Here is a 20,170-nt window from a genome sequence, read left to right on the forward strand (position 1 = left end):
TTAATATGCTTCTTTAGTTATGTGGCATTTTTATTTTTCTTCCCTTTTTTTCTGGGGTACATTTGGACTGATATCTTCTGGCTTCATTCCAAAATACTTCTGCCAAGATTAAGACAAAGAAAAAGAGAAGGATCCCAAAATGAATGATAGTGAAACATTTCTCTTAAGATATGTGAATTTTCTATTTTTCAAAAATCAATTTTCACAATACTATTTTGCTTTTCATTAATGGTTATGGCAAATTACAAGTATTTTTAAAGTGTGTATGTCACACTGTTAATAGATCCACTTAATTTTTTCTAAAGTCCACTGTTAATTCCATGCTTCAGTAAACTAAAGCCCTGTCTGTGATCAAATAGTTTCCATTGGGTTGGTAAATAATATCTACTATAGGTCTAGAGAAAGTATTATGTAAAACATTAAAAGAAGGAATTATCATCTCAATCCTATTTATAATGTGATTTAACCTTAGATTCTAGAGACAAATTCCCATTCTCTTTTTCCCCCATTGACTATTGTTAGAAGGGTTCTAAGAGACAATTCACTTGTGCTTCCTAGCCAATGCTAATCCTTTAGTCCAAAATGGTGGGACCAGAGCAAGCTTACTCTCAATGCTAAATGAAACCTTAGCACTGCTATGAAATCATTTTCCTTTACTGGCTCCTGACCTGTGAAACATTTCTCATGACGTAAGCCAGATTTCTTCAGAAATTGATTGCCCCACACCTCCTTTGCAAAAATAATTCTTGGCTACCTTTATCTTTTGGAATTACTTTTAGAACCTCCAGCACAATTTTTTTTAAATGTTCAGTGGTAAAAAAAAATTTTTAGATTATAGAATCCTGAGCACAGAAGGCACCATAGAGGAAGCAACAGAAAGGAAAAAGCAACTTGTATTTATCAAATGTGTATTGGAGCCACATAGTATGCTTGTTACTTGATATAAATTAAGCCATTTAATTTCCATTAAAATATATGTAGTAGGTATTCTTTGTTCTTTGTAATAGATTTATCTAAAATACTATTTATATACCATGTAGTTCACGCATTTAAATGATACAGTTCAGTGGTTTTAGTGTGTTTACAAAGTTGTATAATCATGACTGTACTCACTTTCAGCATAGTTTCATCAACTCAGAAAGAAACTCCATACCCATTAGCAGGCACTCCTCATTTCTCCCAATCCACTTCCCCTGAATCTGGGCAATCACTAATCCAATTTATGCTTCTGTGGATTTGCCTGTTCTGTGTATTTTATATAAAGAGAATCATACAGTATATGGTCGTTTTGTGACTGGCTTCTTTCACTTAGCATGATGTTTTCAAGGTTCATCCATGTTGTGACATATATAAATAGTTCATTTCTTTTTATTGATGAATAACAAATTCTATTGTATGAATATAACACATTTTGTGTAACCATTCATCAGTTGATGAACATTGATTGAGCTCTTTCCACCTTTTGATATTAAGAATAAGGTTACTCTAAACATTCAAGTACAAGTTTTTCTACAGATATGTTTTCATTTCTCATAAGCATATACTTAGGGGGCTTCGGTAATATGGTAACTATTTTTAACCGTTTTGAAGAACTGCCATACTGTTTTCCAAAGTGATGGCACCATGCAACATTCCCACAAGAAGTACACAAAGGTTCTGATTTCTTTATACCCTCATCGACGCTTGTTATTGTCTCTTTTAAAATTGAAAATAGTTGACACACAAAGTTGCATTAGTTTCAGGTGTACAACCTCGTGATTTCACAGTTCCATACATTATACATTATACTATGGTCACCGCATATGTAACTACCATCTGTCAGCTGTTAACTATATCCCCTGTGTTTTCATCCCTGTTATTTATTTATTCCATAACTGGGAACCTGTATCCCCCACTGCCCTTCACCCATTTTGCCCATCCACCACACTTCTCCCCTCTGACAACCACCAGCTTAGTCTCTTTATTTATGGGTCTGTTTCTGCAATGTTTGTTTATTTGTTTACTTATTTATTTAGAGGGGTTTTTTTTAGATACCATATATAAGTGAAATCTTACAGTATTTGTTTTTCTCTGTCTGACTTATTTTACTTAGCATAATATCTTCTAAGCCCACACATGTTGCAAATGACAAGATCTATTCTTTTTTATGGCGGAGTAAAATTCCATTATATAAATATATTATACATCTTATATACATATATATACATTGTATGTGTATGAAATATGTATGGTATGGTATATACCAAATATATACCTTCTTTATTTATATATTGATGGGCACTTAGGTTACTTTCATATCTTGGTTATTATAAATAATGTTGCACATGGAGGTTTATCTATCATTTTGAATTAGTATTTTTGTATTCTTTGAATAAGTACCCAGTAGTGGAATTACCAAATAGTGTATTCTGTCTTTTTGATTGTAGTCATCCTAGTGAATGTGAAATGGTATCTCTTTGTGGTTTTGTTTGCATTTCCTCTAATAAGTAATAATGTCAAGCATCTTTTTATGTGATATTAGACACTTTCTTCTTTGGAGATATGTCTATTCAAGTCCTTTGTCCATTTTTAAATTGGATTGTCTTTTTTATAAACATTCTTTATATATTCTAGGTACAAATTCCATATCAGATGTATGATTTGTAACTATTTTCTCCCTTTCTTCAGTTTGTCTTTTTATTTTCTTGATGATTTTCTTTACAGGTTAATAGTCTGTAATTTTTATGAAGTGTAACATCTTTTTTTTCTTTAACCTTGTGATATTCTTGCTCAGGTTAAACACAAGGAAACCGAGGGCCTGATAGGGTAATCAACTTCCCAAAGCAATATTCCCAATAAACCATGAGGCTGAAACTAGATTCTTTAGACACTTCCACTCTTTGCTTCAAAGTCATGTGGTATGACATTCTGATTTTACTGTGGAGAATCAGAAGGAGAATCAATGCCTATTGAAACAATCTGAAAACAATTTTTTGAGCTCCAGTCCTGTTTCTCTCTTTCTCTCTTTCTCTTTCTTCATATATATCCTTCCCTTCATGGATTTTTTTTGAACATAAAATAATTAAGAGCACTTGTAATGAGAGCAAGAAAATTCCTAACACTACTTTGAATTTTAGGTTATATTATGATGTGAAAAAGTAGATTATAAATGAATGAGATAGCATGATAAAAACTCAAGAGCAGGGAAGCCTGGGTGGCTCAGTGGTTGAGTGCCTGCCTTCCGCCCAGGCTGTGATCCTGGAGTCCTAGGATCAAGTATCGCATCAAGCTACCTGCGAGGAGCCTGCTTCTCCCTCTGCCTGTGTCTCTGCCTCTGTGTGTGTGTGTCTTTCATGAATAAATAAATAAAATCTTTAAAAAAAAAACAAAACCCAAGAGCATCACTGAAAGCTCACGAAGCTTCTTAGGCAATGGTGCGAGAGTCCCTCACTGTGGCCACCTTAAAAAGAAAGAGAGATGTGTATAGGTCAGCTTTGTTGCAGTTGCTATAATAGCTTATTACTTTATGGACACATTTAAGTGACTCTCTCCCTCCACAAAGGTGACAAAATACTGTACGTCAACATTTTTTGTGAGTTCTTCAACAATATTAATGCTTTAGAGAGCAATACTAATTTAAGCCAAATTAAATATCCAGAGCCTTGTTTTGGCGTAATTTTTAATGCATCTAGGGAGAAATGGTTGAGATCAGCATCTTCAATAGGTAGTTTTGCCAAGGAAGCCCTGAATGGAACAATGCATTTGTGTTCAGGGACTGTTCCTCTGTCTGTTGGCTCAGCATCTACTTGGGAACCTGACCACATCTGCACTGGCACACAGGCTTTAGGGCGTTTGCATCTTTCTACTGTAATTTTTCAGCTTCTATTGCTGTTTTGAAGGGTATGTCTTGATGTAGCTGACTCACTACCTCTCAACTTTATTAACCACTAGCTATGATCACGTGGAGAGTTTTTCCACAGATACAGCATACATCATGGCGTTTTCCCTGCAGTGTAATGACTTTGTATAACAGAGCTACAAAAAAAGAGTTTTATGTCCTCTTTAAGATGCATATCAAACGGCAAAGGCTTGGCCTAGAACACGTCTCAACATCTCTGAGAATTCTTGTGTTTATTAACATTCTGAGGTCTTTTTCTCATGTCAGATTGAAAGTATTTTCTTCATTTGGCCCAGCTGGATCTTTTACTTTGAAGGTGCTCCTATATCCTTACATCAAAAAAATTTTATTTAAACAAAGAATAGTAGTATCTCAGTTCAAATACCATGAAACTTCTCTTGCATCACCAAATCTCATGCTCTAAAATATTTTTGTATCTCCAGTGTGACTCTTACCTCTGTTTTACCAAGGTTAGTGTGTATGAGTCTCTCTCGACAAGGATTAATTGGAACTAATTGAGAACATAGACTGTTTTCTTTTTAATCTTTGTTGTCTGCTCCAATTTTCATTCCCACCTCTGGAATTATGAGACTGGAATGGATGGGGCATATGATGAAAACCTAAAACTTTTTTTGATTTGAAGTGGCACTTCAATTTCAACAAGTAGAATATATTGCATAATATACATACACATAAGAAAATGATATGTTTCTTAATTCTAAATTCTGTGTTATAAACTCTGTTATTCTAAATTTTGTGGTATATATTGGAAAATTTTCAGAGATTAAGGTCTTTCTGAAATCAGATTAGTATTCCCTTCCTCAAGGTCTATGGTGATCTTCTAAATGTTTGACTATGCATTCATGTCATTGGCCTCCATGGAATTAGGGAAAATTCCCAACAGTGTCAGTTGCACTTTACTGCATAGATATCAATATTTGCCTCTGTTGGAAATAATTTCCCTGAAGATGTTACATTTTGGAAAAGGTTAAAAAGTTGACTTGGAAAATGGAAAGTTGGGGAATATGACAGATTACATTATTAATCAAAAAATATTTGCTGCTCTCTTGTAGGAGTGAACTAAACTGTTCTCTTGTGACATAAAGATTGACAAAAAGACTTGCTCTAGACAAGAAAATGGGAGGGGAAGTAGTGTGGCACGTCTACTACAATATCAAGCAGTGTTCCAGATACTAAGTGGATATGTAGCATAAGGAAAAATAAAATCTTTGTTTTATGCTACTGATATCTGGGGGACCTTTTGTTACTGCAACATAAGCCAACCTATCCTGTTGAATACAAAACTTATTCCAAGTATAGTGGATATAGGGAGACATATCTGAAATAAGAGTAGCAAATTATAAGTGACATATAAAGTATGAGATTGCCATGAAATTGCAAAGTAAGATCCAACATTAAAGTTACTTCAATCAAGATATTGAGCTTGCTAAAGGATATGATATCTAAGATTCAGTAAAGGTATTGAATGTTTTGAGTATTTAACTTGCTAGAGAGTCATATAAACCAAATACTCCTATTTTCATGCAGACAGATGTATTTGTTAATAACCTGTGATAGTTTAAATATTTACATAGGCATCACAGTATATGAAAAATACATCACTTTGCAAACTCTGCCTTCAGCACTGTCCAACTTACCAAGGAAGATCTTGTCTTACTAAATAGTATACTTTTAATAAAAAAAAATGACTCAAGAAGGTAATTAATCACTTCCATTTGGAGGAAAGAAGAAAGAATTCATGGAAAAGGTAGCATTTGACCAAGGCTTTGGAGTATGGATAAGGAAAGACCTTTAATAATGATGGAAGAGTGAATGTCCTGAAGAGACAGGAAATATGGACAATTATTTTGAGGCAGTGAGGACACTCTTTGTGCTACAAAATGATCTGCTTAATGAAGAAATATAGTGGAAAATAAAACTGAAGTTAATTTGAGAAAATATTTTGGAGAAACTAAAATTCCCAGATGCATATTTGGACCTTTATAGGAAACAGTGAGCCATAGAAAATATTGAGTATGGGTTGACAGAGAGTGTCCATGCTGTGCCTCAGGAATCTGTGGATGGAATACAGGGCCAGGGATCTGGAGATGGGAAGGCCTACAATGAGGCTCTAACCCGGCTCAATGGCACATCATGCTAATGATCCACATATACATAAAATGTAGTATAAAACAATAATAGAATCTTTCAAACCTATGTCAAGGGAAGCTTTATTCCATTGATGATGTTGGGATGATTGGTTAGCTGTTTGCAGAGTAAAAATCAGTGTACATGCACACTTCATATTAAGCACTGAAATAATTATCAACCTAAAAGTAGGCTTGTGGTTAAACTTCTATTGTGAACTTATGTAAGCCTAAAAAACAAGTCTTAAAAATAACAAGGACTATAAGGGAAAGGAAGGAAACTGAGTGGGGAAAAATTAGAGTGGAAGACAAACCATGAGAGACTTCTAACTCTGGGAAACAAACAAAGGGTTGCAGAAGGGGAGGAGAGTGGGGGGCATGGGATGACTGGGTGATGGGCATTAAGGAGGGCGTTTGATGGACTGGCACTGGGTGTTATATGTTGGCAAACTTAACTTGAATTAAAAAATAAAAATTAAAAAAATTAAATATTAAAATAACAAGGAAAAAATGGAATGAATAAATTCTATATACAAAAAAAATTACGTATTATATGTCCCCCACTCAAATCCATTACAGGCTTTAAAACAAACAACTGAGGGGATCCCCGGGTGGCGCAGCGGTTTAGCGCCTGCCTTTGGCCCAGGGCGCGATCCTGGAGACCCGGGATCTAATCCCACATCGGGCTCCCGGTGCATGGAGCCTGCTTCTCCCTCTGCCTACGTCTTTGCCTCTCTCTCTCTCTGTGTGACTATCATAAATAAATAAAAATTAAAAAAAAAAAACAACTGAGAAAATGCTTGAAGACAATACAAACAAGGAATAGTATCAAAAGAACTTGAATAAGTAAAAACAATAAGTGGAATAAAAAATGAGAAGAATGAATCAAATCATTATAAGATTACATACAGAGGAAAAACAAACATTTAGGAAGTATAAAATTAAAGATAGTGATTGAAAAGGACAAATTTTTCCCAAAAAAATTAGAGAAAGTTATTTTTAAGAAATATTATGGAACATTGTCATGTTTACAGGGTGAGATAGTTCTATAAAGTACTTATAGTAGTGTGTACACTCTTATGATTCTTTGGCAATGCAATTTAGCATTAAATATCAGAAGCCTAAACATTGGCCCAGCAATTCCTCTCTTGGCATATTCATCCTATGGAAATAAGTCCAAATACAGCAAAAGGACTAGTCAAAGATATTCCTAAGAATATTATTTACAGTTTTATAAAAATGGAAATAACCTAAATTTGTAGCATTCAGGAAAATGTATTTATAAACTTGAGTACATATGTGTATATTTGAAGGAAAATTTGGAAGAATTTTAAATTGTGTTTACAAATAATTTGAAATAAGTATGAAAATATTTATGCTCTCATGAGAGTATGCTGTATACATTTTATCGGAGCTACATAAAAAAAAATTATACACACACACACAGACAACTGGAGGAAATTTCACAGATTGTCAGCCTTTAGGTGCTTAGGCCTCTTAGGTAACTTATTTTCTCCCTTATATAATTCTGGCTGAAAATGGTTGATGCCAAAGTAGAAGCTTGGAGATAAAAGTCTTTCATCTTTAACATAGAGTAGTCATATGAGTGAATCAGATTGCTAAAGAAAAGTATATAGGGATAAAATCAAAGAGGACATGGAATAAAGTCTGGAGAATGCATATATATGGGTGCAGGGGGAGAATAGGAGCTTCTCAGTCTTGGAATAGAAAACGGTCAAGAGAAGCAAGGTACAACAATCTCAGGAAGGGAGCATCATCCATCAGTGACAGTGAGAGGGAAAGAGGCAAGGAAGTTGGTGATTAGAGAAAATCATTGAGTTTTCACTATTTGACCTTCCAGCAGCTTCATTAGAATATAGATCGGGAGCTGGGAGGTTTGGAACTGATAATGTGGATAATTATCAGGGACTGATAATGTGGACAGTTGAAGTGGGTAGGAGAAAATGTAGCCTACCCTTGCTTTGCTCTAAGAAAAGCAAAAGCAAACAGAGAAGTCAAATACAAAACTAAATGTGGCATGATTAATGAGTGGGCTGTTTTCTTATATCTGTGATGGTGGGGTTCCAAAAGTGTACTAAGTGGGCTGCACACATCACATTAGCACTGGGACTCACAAGAAAGTGGACAAGGTGCTTTCTGAGGCTCTCCTTAATGTCTTTTTTGTAGTCAGAGTAGAGTATCACAGTGTACACTGCCACCTTCTGTAAGATTGGACTGGCTTCTGTGCCTCTCCAGAGTACCTCTGAGATGTCCTTAGAAGAGGATCAGTAATTCAAATATCTGTGTACAGTGTTGCTCCAGATGGGCTGAAGGGACTAAAAGCCATTTTGCCCAGTAAGACCTTGAGCCAAATCTCCCCTATTTACAAAGGAGAAGAAAACAGTCATTAATTAAACAATAAACAAGACACTTGGCATGGTTCTGTATTCTAAGCCAAAAATTTTCTCAGTATTTTCCCAGAGATAGTTCTCAGGTGAGCACTTGGCTTTAGAAGAGTACCCTCATTGTTTTCTTATAGACTGAAATGGACTCCTCGCCCAGTTCTTCTATAAATGCCATTAGGCAGACAGAAGCATATTGCATGGGCCACCCCTCAGTCATGGGCTTTTCAAATGCATGCTGTTGAACCATGGAGGTCAAAGCAAACTCTTTTGTCTGCCATGCTTTTTCTTCAGTGTAATCTTTGTCTGTTTACCATAGGTGCCTATCCTCGGCTCTCACTGAGCTTTCGGTTGAAGAGAAACATTGGATACTTCATTCTCCAGACTTACATGCCCTCTATACTAATTACAATTCTCTCATGGGTGTCCTTCTGGATCAATTATGATGCATCTGCGGCTAGAGTTGCCCTTGGTATGTGCTATTTTAAAATGATATCTAAAATGTAAAGTAACCTTATCATTACAGTATTAAGGAAGTTCAAAGGCTATAGTTCAACTATAATTTTTTTACATCATGACCAGTCTTGCCCATACAGTTTTAATCTTGAAACAGTAGTTTCATGCACAATTCCCTTCATGTGTTAATTTAATTATAAGGCTTAAATGTGAATTTTCATGACTATGAAAGGGAAAATATGCTTGCCAAATATTTTTATAATAAAACTATTTTGACACTAATTTTAAAGCAAGGCTTAACATCTCCTGTTCAAAATTGTTCTGTGGCCCAGAAAAAAGACTTGATCAATTGGGCATTCATCTTTTTTAAGTCAGAAAAATAATCAAATATTATAACATATAATTGGAATTACACAATTTAATGAGCATTTAAATATGTGATTAGATTCTCAGTGATTCTCAAGAGCTCTAGAGATCTATACTGGCCACTGGTCATTTGGCAACTGGATTATTAGCTGATGTACAGTATATTTTATAGGTTCCAATAATATTTCTATTTTTATATTATTAAAGGAAGGCTTATATTTTAAAAAACATTATTCTCTATTCAGCTAATTATTATAAAGCTGCATGGACAAAATAATCATTTAAGTATATTTTAGATAAGTATAGAGCTGAAGAACAATCATCTAGTATATACCTTTTCTGGTAGGCTTGAATTCAATTCCTGAAAGCAAAATTATCAATAATACTTTTAAAAATTGATGGAAAATAATTATCAATACATTCACTGGTAAATTAGCTTACAGAGAACTATGACAATTTAGGGTTCCAGTTATCCTTCTTTTTTCCTTTTTTTTGTTCTTTTTTGTTTGTTTTGTTTGTTTTCCATCTTGTAACGGGACTTCAAGTTAATTAATACTTTTTTCCCCTAGGAAAATGTGTGTACATGTGTGTATGTGGATGTCTGGTTTAGACTCCTGGGTGGCTTGCAGAGTCATATTCAAGATTAGATTAACACATAGGGAATCAGGTAACTATTCCTAAAAGTGTTAGGTGAATATAAAGCTAATTTGAGAAGAAGAAAGTATAAAAAACTAAAAGTCCTAAATTGTTATATATTTTTAATGGATGTGGTAAGAAAACCAACCCTAATAAAGATCTCCAGGATTCTTCTATGGCCTGTGGAAGTTACCCTGTAGCATTAGTCCTTTCTGTAAGTTTTGCCTCCGTTTTCTTTTTAATGCTACTAGATTACTCTTTGTTAAATTATTTTCTTTTCTTTGCACCTGGAAAAGCCCGACCTAAAGTGTATTTGAAGGGGAAGATCTAAGTTTTGCAGACCTGTTGGCTTCTACAATTTCAGAGTCTCTCTTTAAGAAAGAGAATATAAAATAAACAAATATAAAATTTCTAGGACCCCACCCCAAGCCTGAGTGAGGTCTATGCAGATAGAGACTTGAAGCTAAAGCTTCTTGAGTTTCACATTGAATTGGTGTTGGAAAATTTGTCATTATTGAAATAGAGAAAGATAAGCAGCAAAAAAACTATAATTATCTGGCATCAGTAGGAGTGAGGTGTACTGAAAATGTGAATTTCTAAAATTTCAAGATATACAAGTTCTATAGCTCCTTAATTGTAAAACACTGTCTTCCATAATATTAAATAATCTATCTGAAGTGAGTTGTAGTTAACCCAACCTCATTATAGTATATGAAAGTAGATTTCACTTTTTCTGACAGCACAACCTTATGATTATATACCTAAATCATTTTGTTGTGGCTTTGCGAGGACAAAGAAATGGTCTGCCCAGAGTTGCTTAGGCTTCACCACTAGAGGAATGCCAGGTTCTGACTGATGTCACAAGTCTGGGAGGCATATGTGAGTAAAGAGGCCAAAGTGAATGGGCATTTGCCAGTGTCAGGATGAACCTGAGGCCTGAGAGTCTTGAAGGCAGCTGTGCCCCTAGGGCCACAGTGTCTGAGTAGACAACAGTCCAACAGGTCCAGCTCTCAGTGTAGAATACCAGTGTGCTCACTCCCTTTCTTCCACCTTCTGCCTATGCACAACAGGATCTCCGATCCTGTCACCAGGTCACCTCCAATTACTTAAGGAAAAGTATGTCATAGGGTCATGAACACCAGATAACAGCAGCACAATAATCATTAAGAGCGAAATTTACCAAATACTCAGATGGCAGATTCTCTGCAAGGCTGTCAGTGGGGTTACTTTATCAAATGTTCTGCAGAATATGCATAGCACAATAAGCAATGTTATTGTTCCCATTTTACAGAGCAGGAAAATTAGGTACAGAGAAGCTACATAACTGGTACAAAGTGATATACTAAGAGTCAGAAGAACGATTTTAATACAGTTAATCTGACTCCCGGGTTCTTCCCCTTAACTGCTACAGGTGATCCCTATGGTGTCAATAACAGTACATGCAAGAGTTATTTTATCTATTACATTTCAAAAAATCAAGGATTAAAAAGAAAAAAACTAAGCAAGAATTATTACTATTATTATTATCAAGGGATCCCAGAATCTTTAAAATGCTCATGTGCTCTGTGCTTCTTTAAGAAGATACGGCCATGACTTGGGGGCTTTAATTGGAGAAATCCTTCTCCCCCCATCCCCGTTCCACCTGTCCTGTCTTGTACCACGCCTTTTAAAATGCTTTGAGTGCTGTTATCAGCATCCTTCCTGAATAACTGTACCATGATGACTGCACCTCATTTCTAAATGAGATCTTAGAGGTATAGGTCTGTGCAGAGGGGTGTTCAGCAAAGACATTCATGGAGTACCCTCTCTGGCTCAGGGCTCTGTTGGACATACAGCTGTCTGAGGTTGTCTCTCTATTGAGAACGGAAACACTGGTCCTTCAGAAAGCTGTGTCGCATTCTGTTCTCTTTGCTTCAGGGTTTTCTGCTTCTAATGATCAGGGGCTGATGCCCAGATCTGTTGAACTGTTAGTGTTACAAGCCATGAGACTGCAAAGTTCAGAGTTGTAATTAGATGGTCTTCCTCAAACCCTGAAGTCCACTTATCAGTGAATAATAGTACTGGCCTTTTTAAAAGGGAAAATTTAAACTAATTTAGGCCACATTATTTTGATCACAAACAAGAGAAATAAAGTATCTTTTGATTAAATCATGCAAATTATATTTTTATTTCATAGTCATCTTCACAAATGCAGTTTTTTCAAATACAATATTTTATTAGCATAATCTAAATAAATAATTTGATGCTAACAATTAGTAGAAATATTGAACAGATTGATCAGTGTACAAAGAACATGGAAAGCACCATTCAGTCATCTCCTGTACTGCAGTTGGATGGGTTCCCTTAGAAGGCAGAAGTTCAAAGCAAGACTGTGGCTGTAGTTCTCTTGCCAGAAAACTGGAAGCTACTAAATAATTTCTTTTTCGGTAATGATAATAATAAATATGATTATTAGTTGTTATTAGTGTTAACAATGCCAGTTACCATTTATTGAGATATCACCAGTGGTTGTCAGGCATCACATTTAGACTTCACAATAGCTCTAGACAATGGTGGGGACCCATCAAAGCTCAGATTATGCTTCTGAGAAGTGGCAGAGCTAGGCTTTTGGCCTGGGCCATGTGGCTATACCATCCAGGTCTGCGAATCACTACAATACAGCATCATTCACAATATTTAGATAGGAAGAAAAATGATACAAAGAATTAGTAAATGCACTGGCTTTTTAAACTTAGAGTTAATGTGAGCCCCAACAAAGCACTCACCCCAAAACCATACTGTTAAGAGAGTCCTTGAGCTGAGCTGATGGGTCTGAGCCAGGGTGCTCTCCCGTTTTCCTCGGGGCTGCTTTTACCACTGAGTGCCAGTGCTGGCTCTTATCCCTGTGTTCCTTCATCCCATTTCCCTGGACATTCACTGAGGCCTGTGTCATACATATCCACTCAAAACAGTCAGCTGGAGAGCCAAAGCAATAGCTAAACCAATGTGTTCAAGCTTTTCAAATATCTTTGGAAGGAAAAAAATTATGGGAGCAAAAATCACAAAATTTTTTAATAATGGTGAGAACACCTAATTTTGGAAAGTTTACATGGTGTTTTCACATTTATTTGTGAACTCTAATCATCTCATTGCCATTTTCAAATTTTAAAAGTCCCCAGGTGCACATGAATGTTACTTTAAAGGAAAATCTTAAAATATACTGACTTATTCAATTTCCATATATTCCATAGCTATCATGGCTTGCAGTTACACACAAAAATAGTTCTTCAGTGCCTCAATTCCTTCCTCTACTTTTAATAGCAGTTTAGAGGTGAGTGGAAGGAGAGCACATGCTAGTGACAGAAGCCTGGGCTTTACTCCCTGCCCTCCAGATAGTCCTGAGCCAGTAGAGATCTGTGGTCTGAAGGTTCTCTCTGTGGGACACGCAGGATAAGGATGCCTACCTCCAGCAATAGGATAGGAATCTGGAAGGCATCAAACTAAGATGCTTAGCAAATACAAACCCTCCACTGGAGGTTGGATGAGATCTGGAGGTTCAAAGAAGTGCCTTTGGTGGGATCATATGTAGAGGCAGTATGGGCTCTGCCCTGTCTCTTGGGAACACTGACCTCTCTGGTCTGCACTGTCCCCTAGTCTCAGTGACATTGTGTTTTCAGGTTGTTATGGCTGAGGGACCATAGCTAATGCTCTCACTTTCAAAAGTCTCCATTTTGCAGGAAGGCATGACATAACGAAACGGAGGTGTTTCTATTGAGTCCTAGAAGACACAGTGGTAATTGCATTCAGTGGCACCAGTTGAATGGATAGAAAGGAGCTAACCCTTTGGAGCTGTCTTGCATCCTTGAAACTTCTTAATATTTTAAGAGAGAGCAAGTCAGCTATAGTAGTTATTGTCCCACAAAAAAAGTGAGCAATCCATATCCTTCCTGCATGTGTGGCTTCGCTCAGTTCAACAAACTCTAGTCAAGTCACTGGCATGTCCTCTCCTCTCTATCACTTCAGATTATCCAATATGAAATATTCGTATAGCAAAAAAAGTAGAATTGCAATATATGGTCCACGTGTGCTTTTAGCGACTAGACTTAACTCTGCTAGGAAAACAGATCATTCACACACTACTATCATCTAGACAAGTCAACATAATGACAGTTTTTTAAAAAAGGATCTGGTCAGCCCCCAGAGTATGGTGAGATTCTATAGTTTGAATAAAATCATTTGGCCTTGACTCTACCAAACATATTTTGAGAAGCTGGTATAGACTCTTAGTTGAGGAGGGAAAGGACTCTGTGAGATAGTCTGTCCTCAGGAGCTTCCCTGAAGTACTGAAGTAATAAGTTCCCTGAACTTCCCTGAAGTTTTTTTTTTTTTTAATTTTAATTATAATTCATTGATGTATGAAGAGTGGTTTACAATTAAATAACACTTTTGATTTTCATAGTTGAGTTTTTCTCATACTAATGTTGATTACTTTTCCAGTTCGTTTTTCAGAAATGAATTGTGCAACTTGATGAACATGCATACATTTTTATATTTTTGGAGGAGAGGGAAAAAAAGGCAAAAACCAGTTAAAAAAAGCAAATATACTTATTACATCTTAAAGATTTATACTTTACATGAAAGAAAATACCAAGACAATTGTTCTTTAAGAAATATAAAATTCTAACATAGTTGTGCAATATATACATTTTTATTTTGACTTTATCTGCCAAAATAAACCTGGTACAGATGAAACCATCTTTTTTATATTTACATATGGCTACATTTTCATTATTTAAGGTTTAAAGTTATTTTAAACTTTACCCTCATGTTTATCTTTTACCTCTAGATGTTTAGTCTCTAAAATTGTTTAAAATGGATCTGCATTAATGTACATGAAGGGCAGAGTCCTGAATAGTCATGGATGCAGGTATTTTCTGTGTGCAAACTGAAATAGCAAAGATGGGCCAGGGTGCTCAGTTTGAGGGATCTTGCTTTCTATTTAATGTCTTAACTGATGAGATTTTAAATATATTAACTTATAGCTGTATATCAGAATAGATAAATACATGAGCTCAGGACTGGATCATGTTCACTAACAGTTTTAAAAATCATTGCCTCATGCCCCTTGTTCATAAAGTATTGTAGTAAGAATTGTTTTCTTGTTGATAAAGTATTGTAGTAAAAATTGTTTTCTTGTAACAAGCAGGCTTACAGAACTCTCACTAATGGCCTTAGATGATCCTTTTCTTTGATTCTTCATAGATTGATTCTTCTTGGAAGCTTCTCATCCTGACACACAGTGTTTTGTGTTAGTTTCTGGGTTCATTTTCATTTCTTCCAACTTTCCTTTTCCACCTATACATCTCCATATATCCTCAATTCCTTCTCTCTACGAGCCAGGTGCCACTGGGTGGTGTACCAAGAGGGAGCAGAGATGTCAGCTTCCTGACCTGAGGTGTGACCTGCTGCCCACACAACACAGTTCATGCTCTATTACTTTATGATTGCCCAGTAATATTCAATCTGTCATCTCCAACTATTTCAAGCTGTTTGATAAATACAAAAGTGAAAAGTGAGGAATGGAGCTGCTAAGCTTCAGCCTCTCACCCTTCTGTTTCTTTTATAGGGATTACAACTGTGCTGACGATGACAACCATCAACACACATCTTCGGGAGACATTGCCCAAAATCCCCTATGTCAAAGCCATTGACATGTACCTCATGGGCTGCTTTGTCTTTGTATTTCTGGCCCTTCTGGAGTATGCCTTTGTCAACTACATTTTCTTTGGAAGAGGCCCTCAAAGGCAGAAGAAGCTTGCAGAAAAGACAGCCAAGGCAAAGAATGACCGTTCCAAGAGTGAAAGCAATCGGGTAGGCCCTCCACCAGCTTGACCACTCACCCATCATTCCTTTCACAGACCCATCCTGCCACCTACCACTCATCAGTCACTACAGTTACTTATGTGACCTTTAAGTAGGAGTTGTGTGGACTTTTGTTCATAACCTAAAATGTTGCCCCCTGCGAGTCACTGAATTTTATATAAAACCAAAATTAGTGCAGAAGCTGGAGAAGCCACAAGCTTCTAGTTTCCTATGAAAAGAACAGATTATGTGAATACCATGTGGGATGTTAGCCCTAAACCTGACATGTAAAAGCATGTTTCCAAAATGTTGCAATATTCCTTTAGTAATAAAACTACAAATTTGATTGTCTAGGATGCCACTGTTCTTTTACAGTGTTAGTAGACCCCTCTCTCATCCACCCTCTATCTGGCATAGTCCCCAAGGTCCTTAGGGCAAAGCAGGAGCAGTGCTCTGTCCAAGGGATCTCATAGATATGCCCTGGTCCTATCCCCTGCCAGATGTGCTCACAAAAAGTCAGAGCCTGGCAGACCCAGGCTTTAGGAAGCCTTTGGGCTATACACTCTAAAAGAGACCGTAAATTAGGTCCACCCTCTCCAGTCCAGCTTAGCATCCTTACATCCTTCCAGTTACAAAGTAATTTTGCAACTACATGTCATTTCAGTTTATTTTTTAATAATATATGTCATTGTAATTAAACAGTACTTTAATGAAAGGACATTATAGCTTCTATATAATTTCTGTCTTTATCTTTCTACCTCTTGCACTCCATCAAGTTCTCAAAAATATATTTCTCCCTGCTTATGTGCTTGCTCCTATATTTCTTTATTATTTAATTCTTCTTGCTAAATTTACTTATTTCTCAAGTCTGTGGTTTTTCCTTGCCTTCTCTCATGCTCTTAATGCATGTCATGGGTCTGTTCCTTAGAGGAATACAGCAGCTCCTTAAAGTATTTGCTGTGTCCATAGACCACTGGTGGCCCAGAATAGGTTGACAAACATTCATGAATGAATACAGGCAGTTAAATGAATGTAAATGGCTCCCCTCCTTTCAGCAAAACATAAATAGAGTTGGCAGAGAAGCCCAGGATCTGTGAAGAAAATCAGGCTTCCACAAGCAAAATTACCCTGAACTTCTTACTGGAAAATATACTTAGTACCACACTGTTATGTTCCTAAGTAAGTCTGCATCCTACTATGAATACACAATATGCTTTGGTCACACTATTTCCAAGGAAACTAGAATTCATTACATCATTATTGTTTCCATCACATAGATATACAGATACACATACAATGCTGTTTTTTTCCAAATTCCCTCATAACTTAAACAGATTATAAATTTGTTTCCTTTCTTCTAAATGATATGATTTAGAACAGTCAAATTGTTGTGCTACAGAAATACCTTTTAGAGTGTGAAGCTTAAAATTAAAAGCAAAAACAGAAACACCTCTAACATGCACAGAGATAAGTAGGAGAATGTGAAAAATATTTTATGTCAGATATTATATTATAAATCAGGTGTAGAGGAAAATTTATTCACAAGGCCATTTTTATTGTTTCCCTGAAAAATTGTTTCTATGTTTTCCCAACAGCTTTGTTAAAGCCTTTACATGTTCCTATTTTTAAAAATCTGTAATTGTAGATCAGCTGTTAAGGTCTGAAGTTGATATACAGGTGCATAGATACTAGTTTTAAAAGCATATTTTATATCCTTAAAGATAAGCATTAAAAATTATTTAACTGGGGGGATCCCTGGGTGGCTCAGTGGTTTAGCGCCTGCCTTTGGCCCAGGGCGTGATCCTGGAGTCCCGGGATCGAGTCCCATGTCGGGGTCCTGGCATGGAGCTTGCTTCTCCCTCTGCCTGTGTCTCTGCCTCTCTCTCTCTCTCTCTCTGTCTATCATGAATAAATAAAATCTTAAAAAAAAACCTAGCAGTCTGTTAAAAAAATTATTTCTAACCCACATCTAAGAATATAGTGATAATTTTTAGATGGGAATGAATCTCCCAAAAAGCTCATGTCATGTGATGTGTATGAGTTAAGGGAAAGTGAGAAAAGAATCACAAACTTCATGCAAAACATAAATGGTACTATGCACTGGCCAACACCTTCAAGAATTCTTTGTAATTATAATTATTTACTCATTCACTTTCAGTGATACCTTTCAGGATTGTTAGTGTGGCCATCAACAGCCTCAGGGAACCCCATCTGCTTTATAGATGGGAGCTCTGAAGCTGGGAGGGCTCCACCTGTCCTTGGACTGATGGAGGACACTGGGCTGGTCACAGGGATTTGCTCTGTCATAATCTTTCTGAGGTCACCTTTGTTATTTTATAAGGGATGTCAGAGTGGTAACCTCAGGGGCTCTGCAGGCCAGCAAGGGGGATCTGTGCCACCAATGACTATCTTTGGGATGATGGTGTTATTGACCTTACTATAAAATCTTAAGTATATTTTCCTTATATTCAGTAGTTTTACACTATTTTAACTTAGTGGTTAATGAATGCTCAAATGTTCACATATTCACTTAGTTTCTCCTCAGACTAGTGGTGCAATGTAAATCATGACTTTATTTGTGCACAACCTCCTTTGCTTTCCTGAATTGCTTCTATACTCAAAAGTTAGCCTTTGATTATGATTCATGTATTATGGTTCCTATCCTTTGATAGTTTTCAACTGACTAATTGATATTTGAATTTCATGAAGTGGCAGAAAGTTGTAATTCCTGCCAAGGAATCAGAGCAGCAGATTTGACATCATTCCCTTTCTAAAGAATAAGAGTTCTTTCCTCATATGATAAATACTTTTTAAAATTTTTCTAATAGAATATTTTACTTACATAGAAGCTTGAAAGTCATTAGAGAATGAGTATTGATTAAATGCCAATCTGGTGACAAATTCTAGAAAAAATGAAAACCCCTTTGTGACATATTCTGCATGAGATGTTTTCCACCTTTGAATATTTGTGCTTGTCAAGGTTATAGAACAGGAAGAAAGACTATATTCAAATCATTTATTCTAATTATATTGTAAATATGAGACAAACTTCAAAATATGAAGTATTCATGAAATGCCTTATTTTTTTTTTCATGAAATGCTTTAAAAAATGCAAGTCGTCATCTGTCATTCTATACAGGGCATTTCAGTCTTGTGTTTCACCAACATTACTTACACCTGTTTTAAGATTTAAATTTAAGATATTCAGAAGATATTAGCATCTTTTGAAGACATATTTGTTTAAAATGTTTGGTTTCTACAATTTAACACATTTTGATGATGCTTTAATTATTTTAGAAAAAAATCTCATAATTTTGTTGGAAATTTTCTACACATTGGCTCACTTTTAAATAAAAATTATGTAACTATAGAACTATAAGTCAAAAGCATCCAAACTAATTTACACTAAGCTCTTATTAGCCAATATATGTTGAAGTTCCTTTCAACATTATTTTTTTCACCCACTCTGAAATAGAAATCATGAAAAATAGTATTGGTTCTTGAGACCTATACCTTACATGAGCTGTGTCCTGAAACAGTGGCAAGGTAGTCTTAAATGTCCAAAGTACCCAAGAGCACTATGATTTTGTAAATTACTGATGATATTGGGATTGGTTTCCCTTCAGGTTAGATGTACTTCACTAGAGTCAAGCACACAGACTTAGATCTCTGCCCTCATGAAGTCTTTCCCCAAATGCAGAGCACTGGCCTCAAGGGACTTGAGAAGACAGGATATTAATTCATACAAATTTGTCATTAATTCTTGAAAAATCAACTCAACATTCATTTGACCTTATTTCTTATATTTTCTCTATTCTCCCTCTGTGCTTCCTAAAATAACTATCATTATCATCTCTTTGCCTTGGATTCTCTCTTTCCAGAATCTCTTTCTTCTTTGTCCACACCTTTCCCTTCTTCAAGACTTAAACCAGATGTTCTCCATGACATTGTCCCTGATTTTTGTTTCTACCTCTTGTTTCCATCATGCCTCTGTCACTCCCTTCTTCAAGAAGTTGGTTTAGTCCATGTTCTCCCAACTCGCATGGCACATGCTTTGCACTTGTAAAATGGCATGTTGCATTGCATGTGGCCACCACGCCTTCTTTGCTAAACAGCATTTGATTCTTTGCATCTACCAAAATATCCACACCATGGCTCAGATGTGGTAAATGCTCATGGAATGTGTGTCCATGAATGAGTGGTATTTGTTATCAGAACACCATGTTCTGCTGAGGTGGTGTGTTTTTTCACTTTAGAAGGGGAAGGTTCTTAAATGCATCTTTTTAAAGCCAGGTGAAGCTAAACATTAGAACCATTGACATTGATCAGAATTAGCCTGTCACAAAATATTCCCCTCCTTTTCTTTAAAAAAAGACTTGTCTTCATTTTGGTATTCCATTCTACAAAGTCATTGTTTATAATCTCTAGATTTTAATTAAAGGAGC

The 20,170-nt window shown here is 36.0% G+C and overlaps 1 protein-coding gene across 5 annotated transcripts in view; it reads left to right on the plus strand.

Moving 5' to 3' along the window:
• The window catches only part of GABRB3 (gamma-aminobutyric acid type A receptor subunit beta3), a 225,300-nt gene that overhangs the window by 196,230 nt on the left and 8,900 nt on the right, over positions 1 to 20,170 (plus strand). For all 5 annotated transcript variants that reach the window (XM_077868403.1, XM_077868421.1, XM_077868399.1 and 2 more), the window contains 2 exons: positions 8,746 to 8,898; positions 15,490 to 15,734. In XM_077868403.1, coding sequence (XP_077724529.1) covers positions 8,746 to 8,898; positions 15,490 to 15,734 — 398 coding nt within the window. The remainder of the gene's footprint in view (positions 1 to 8,745; positions 8,899 to 15,489; positions 15,735 to 20,170) is intronic.

This window comes from Canis aureus, chromosome 2, assembly GCF_053574225.1.
Source record: "Canis aureus isolate CA01 chromosome 2, VMU_Caureus_v.1.0, whole genome shotgun sequence".
Lineage (NCBI taxonomy): Eukaryota > Metazoa > Chordata > Mammalia > Carnivora > Canidae > Canis > Canis aureus.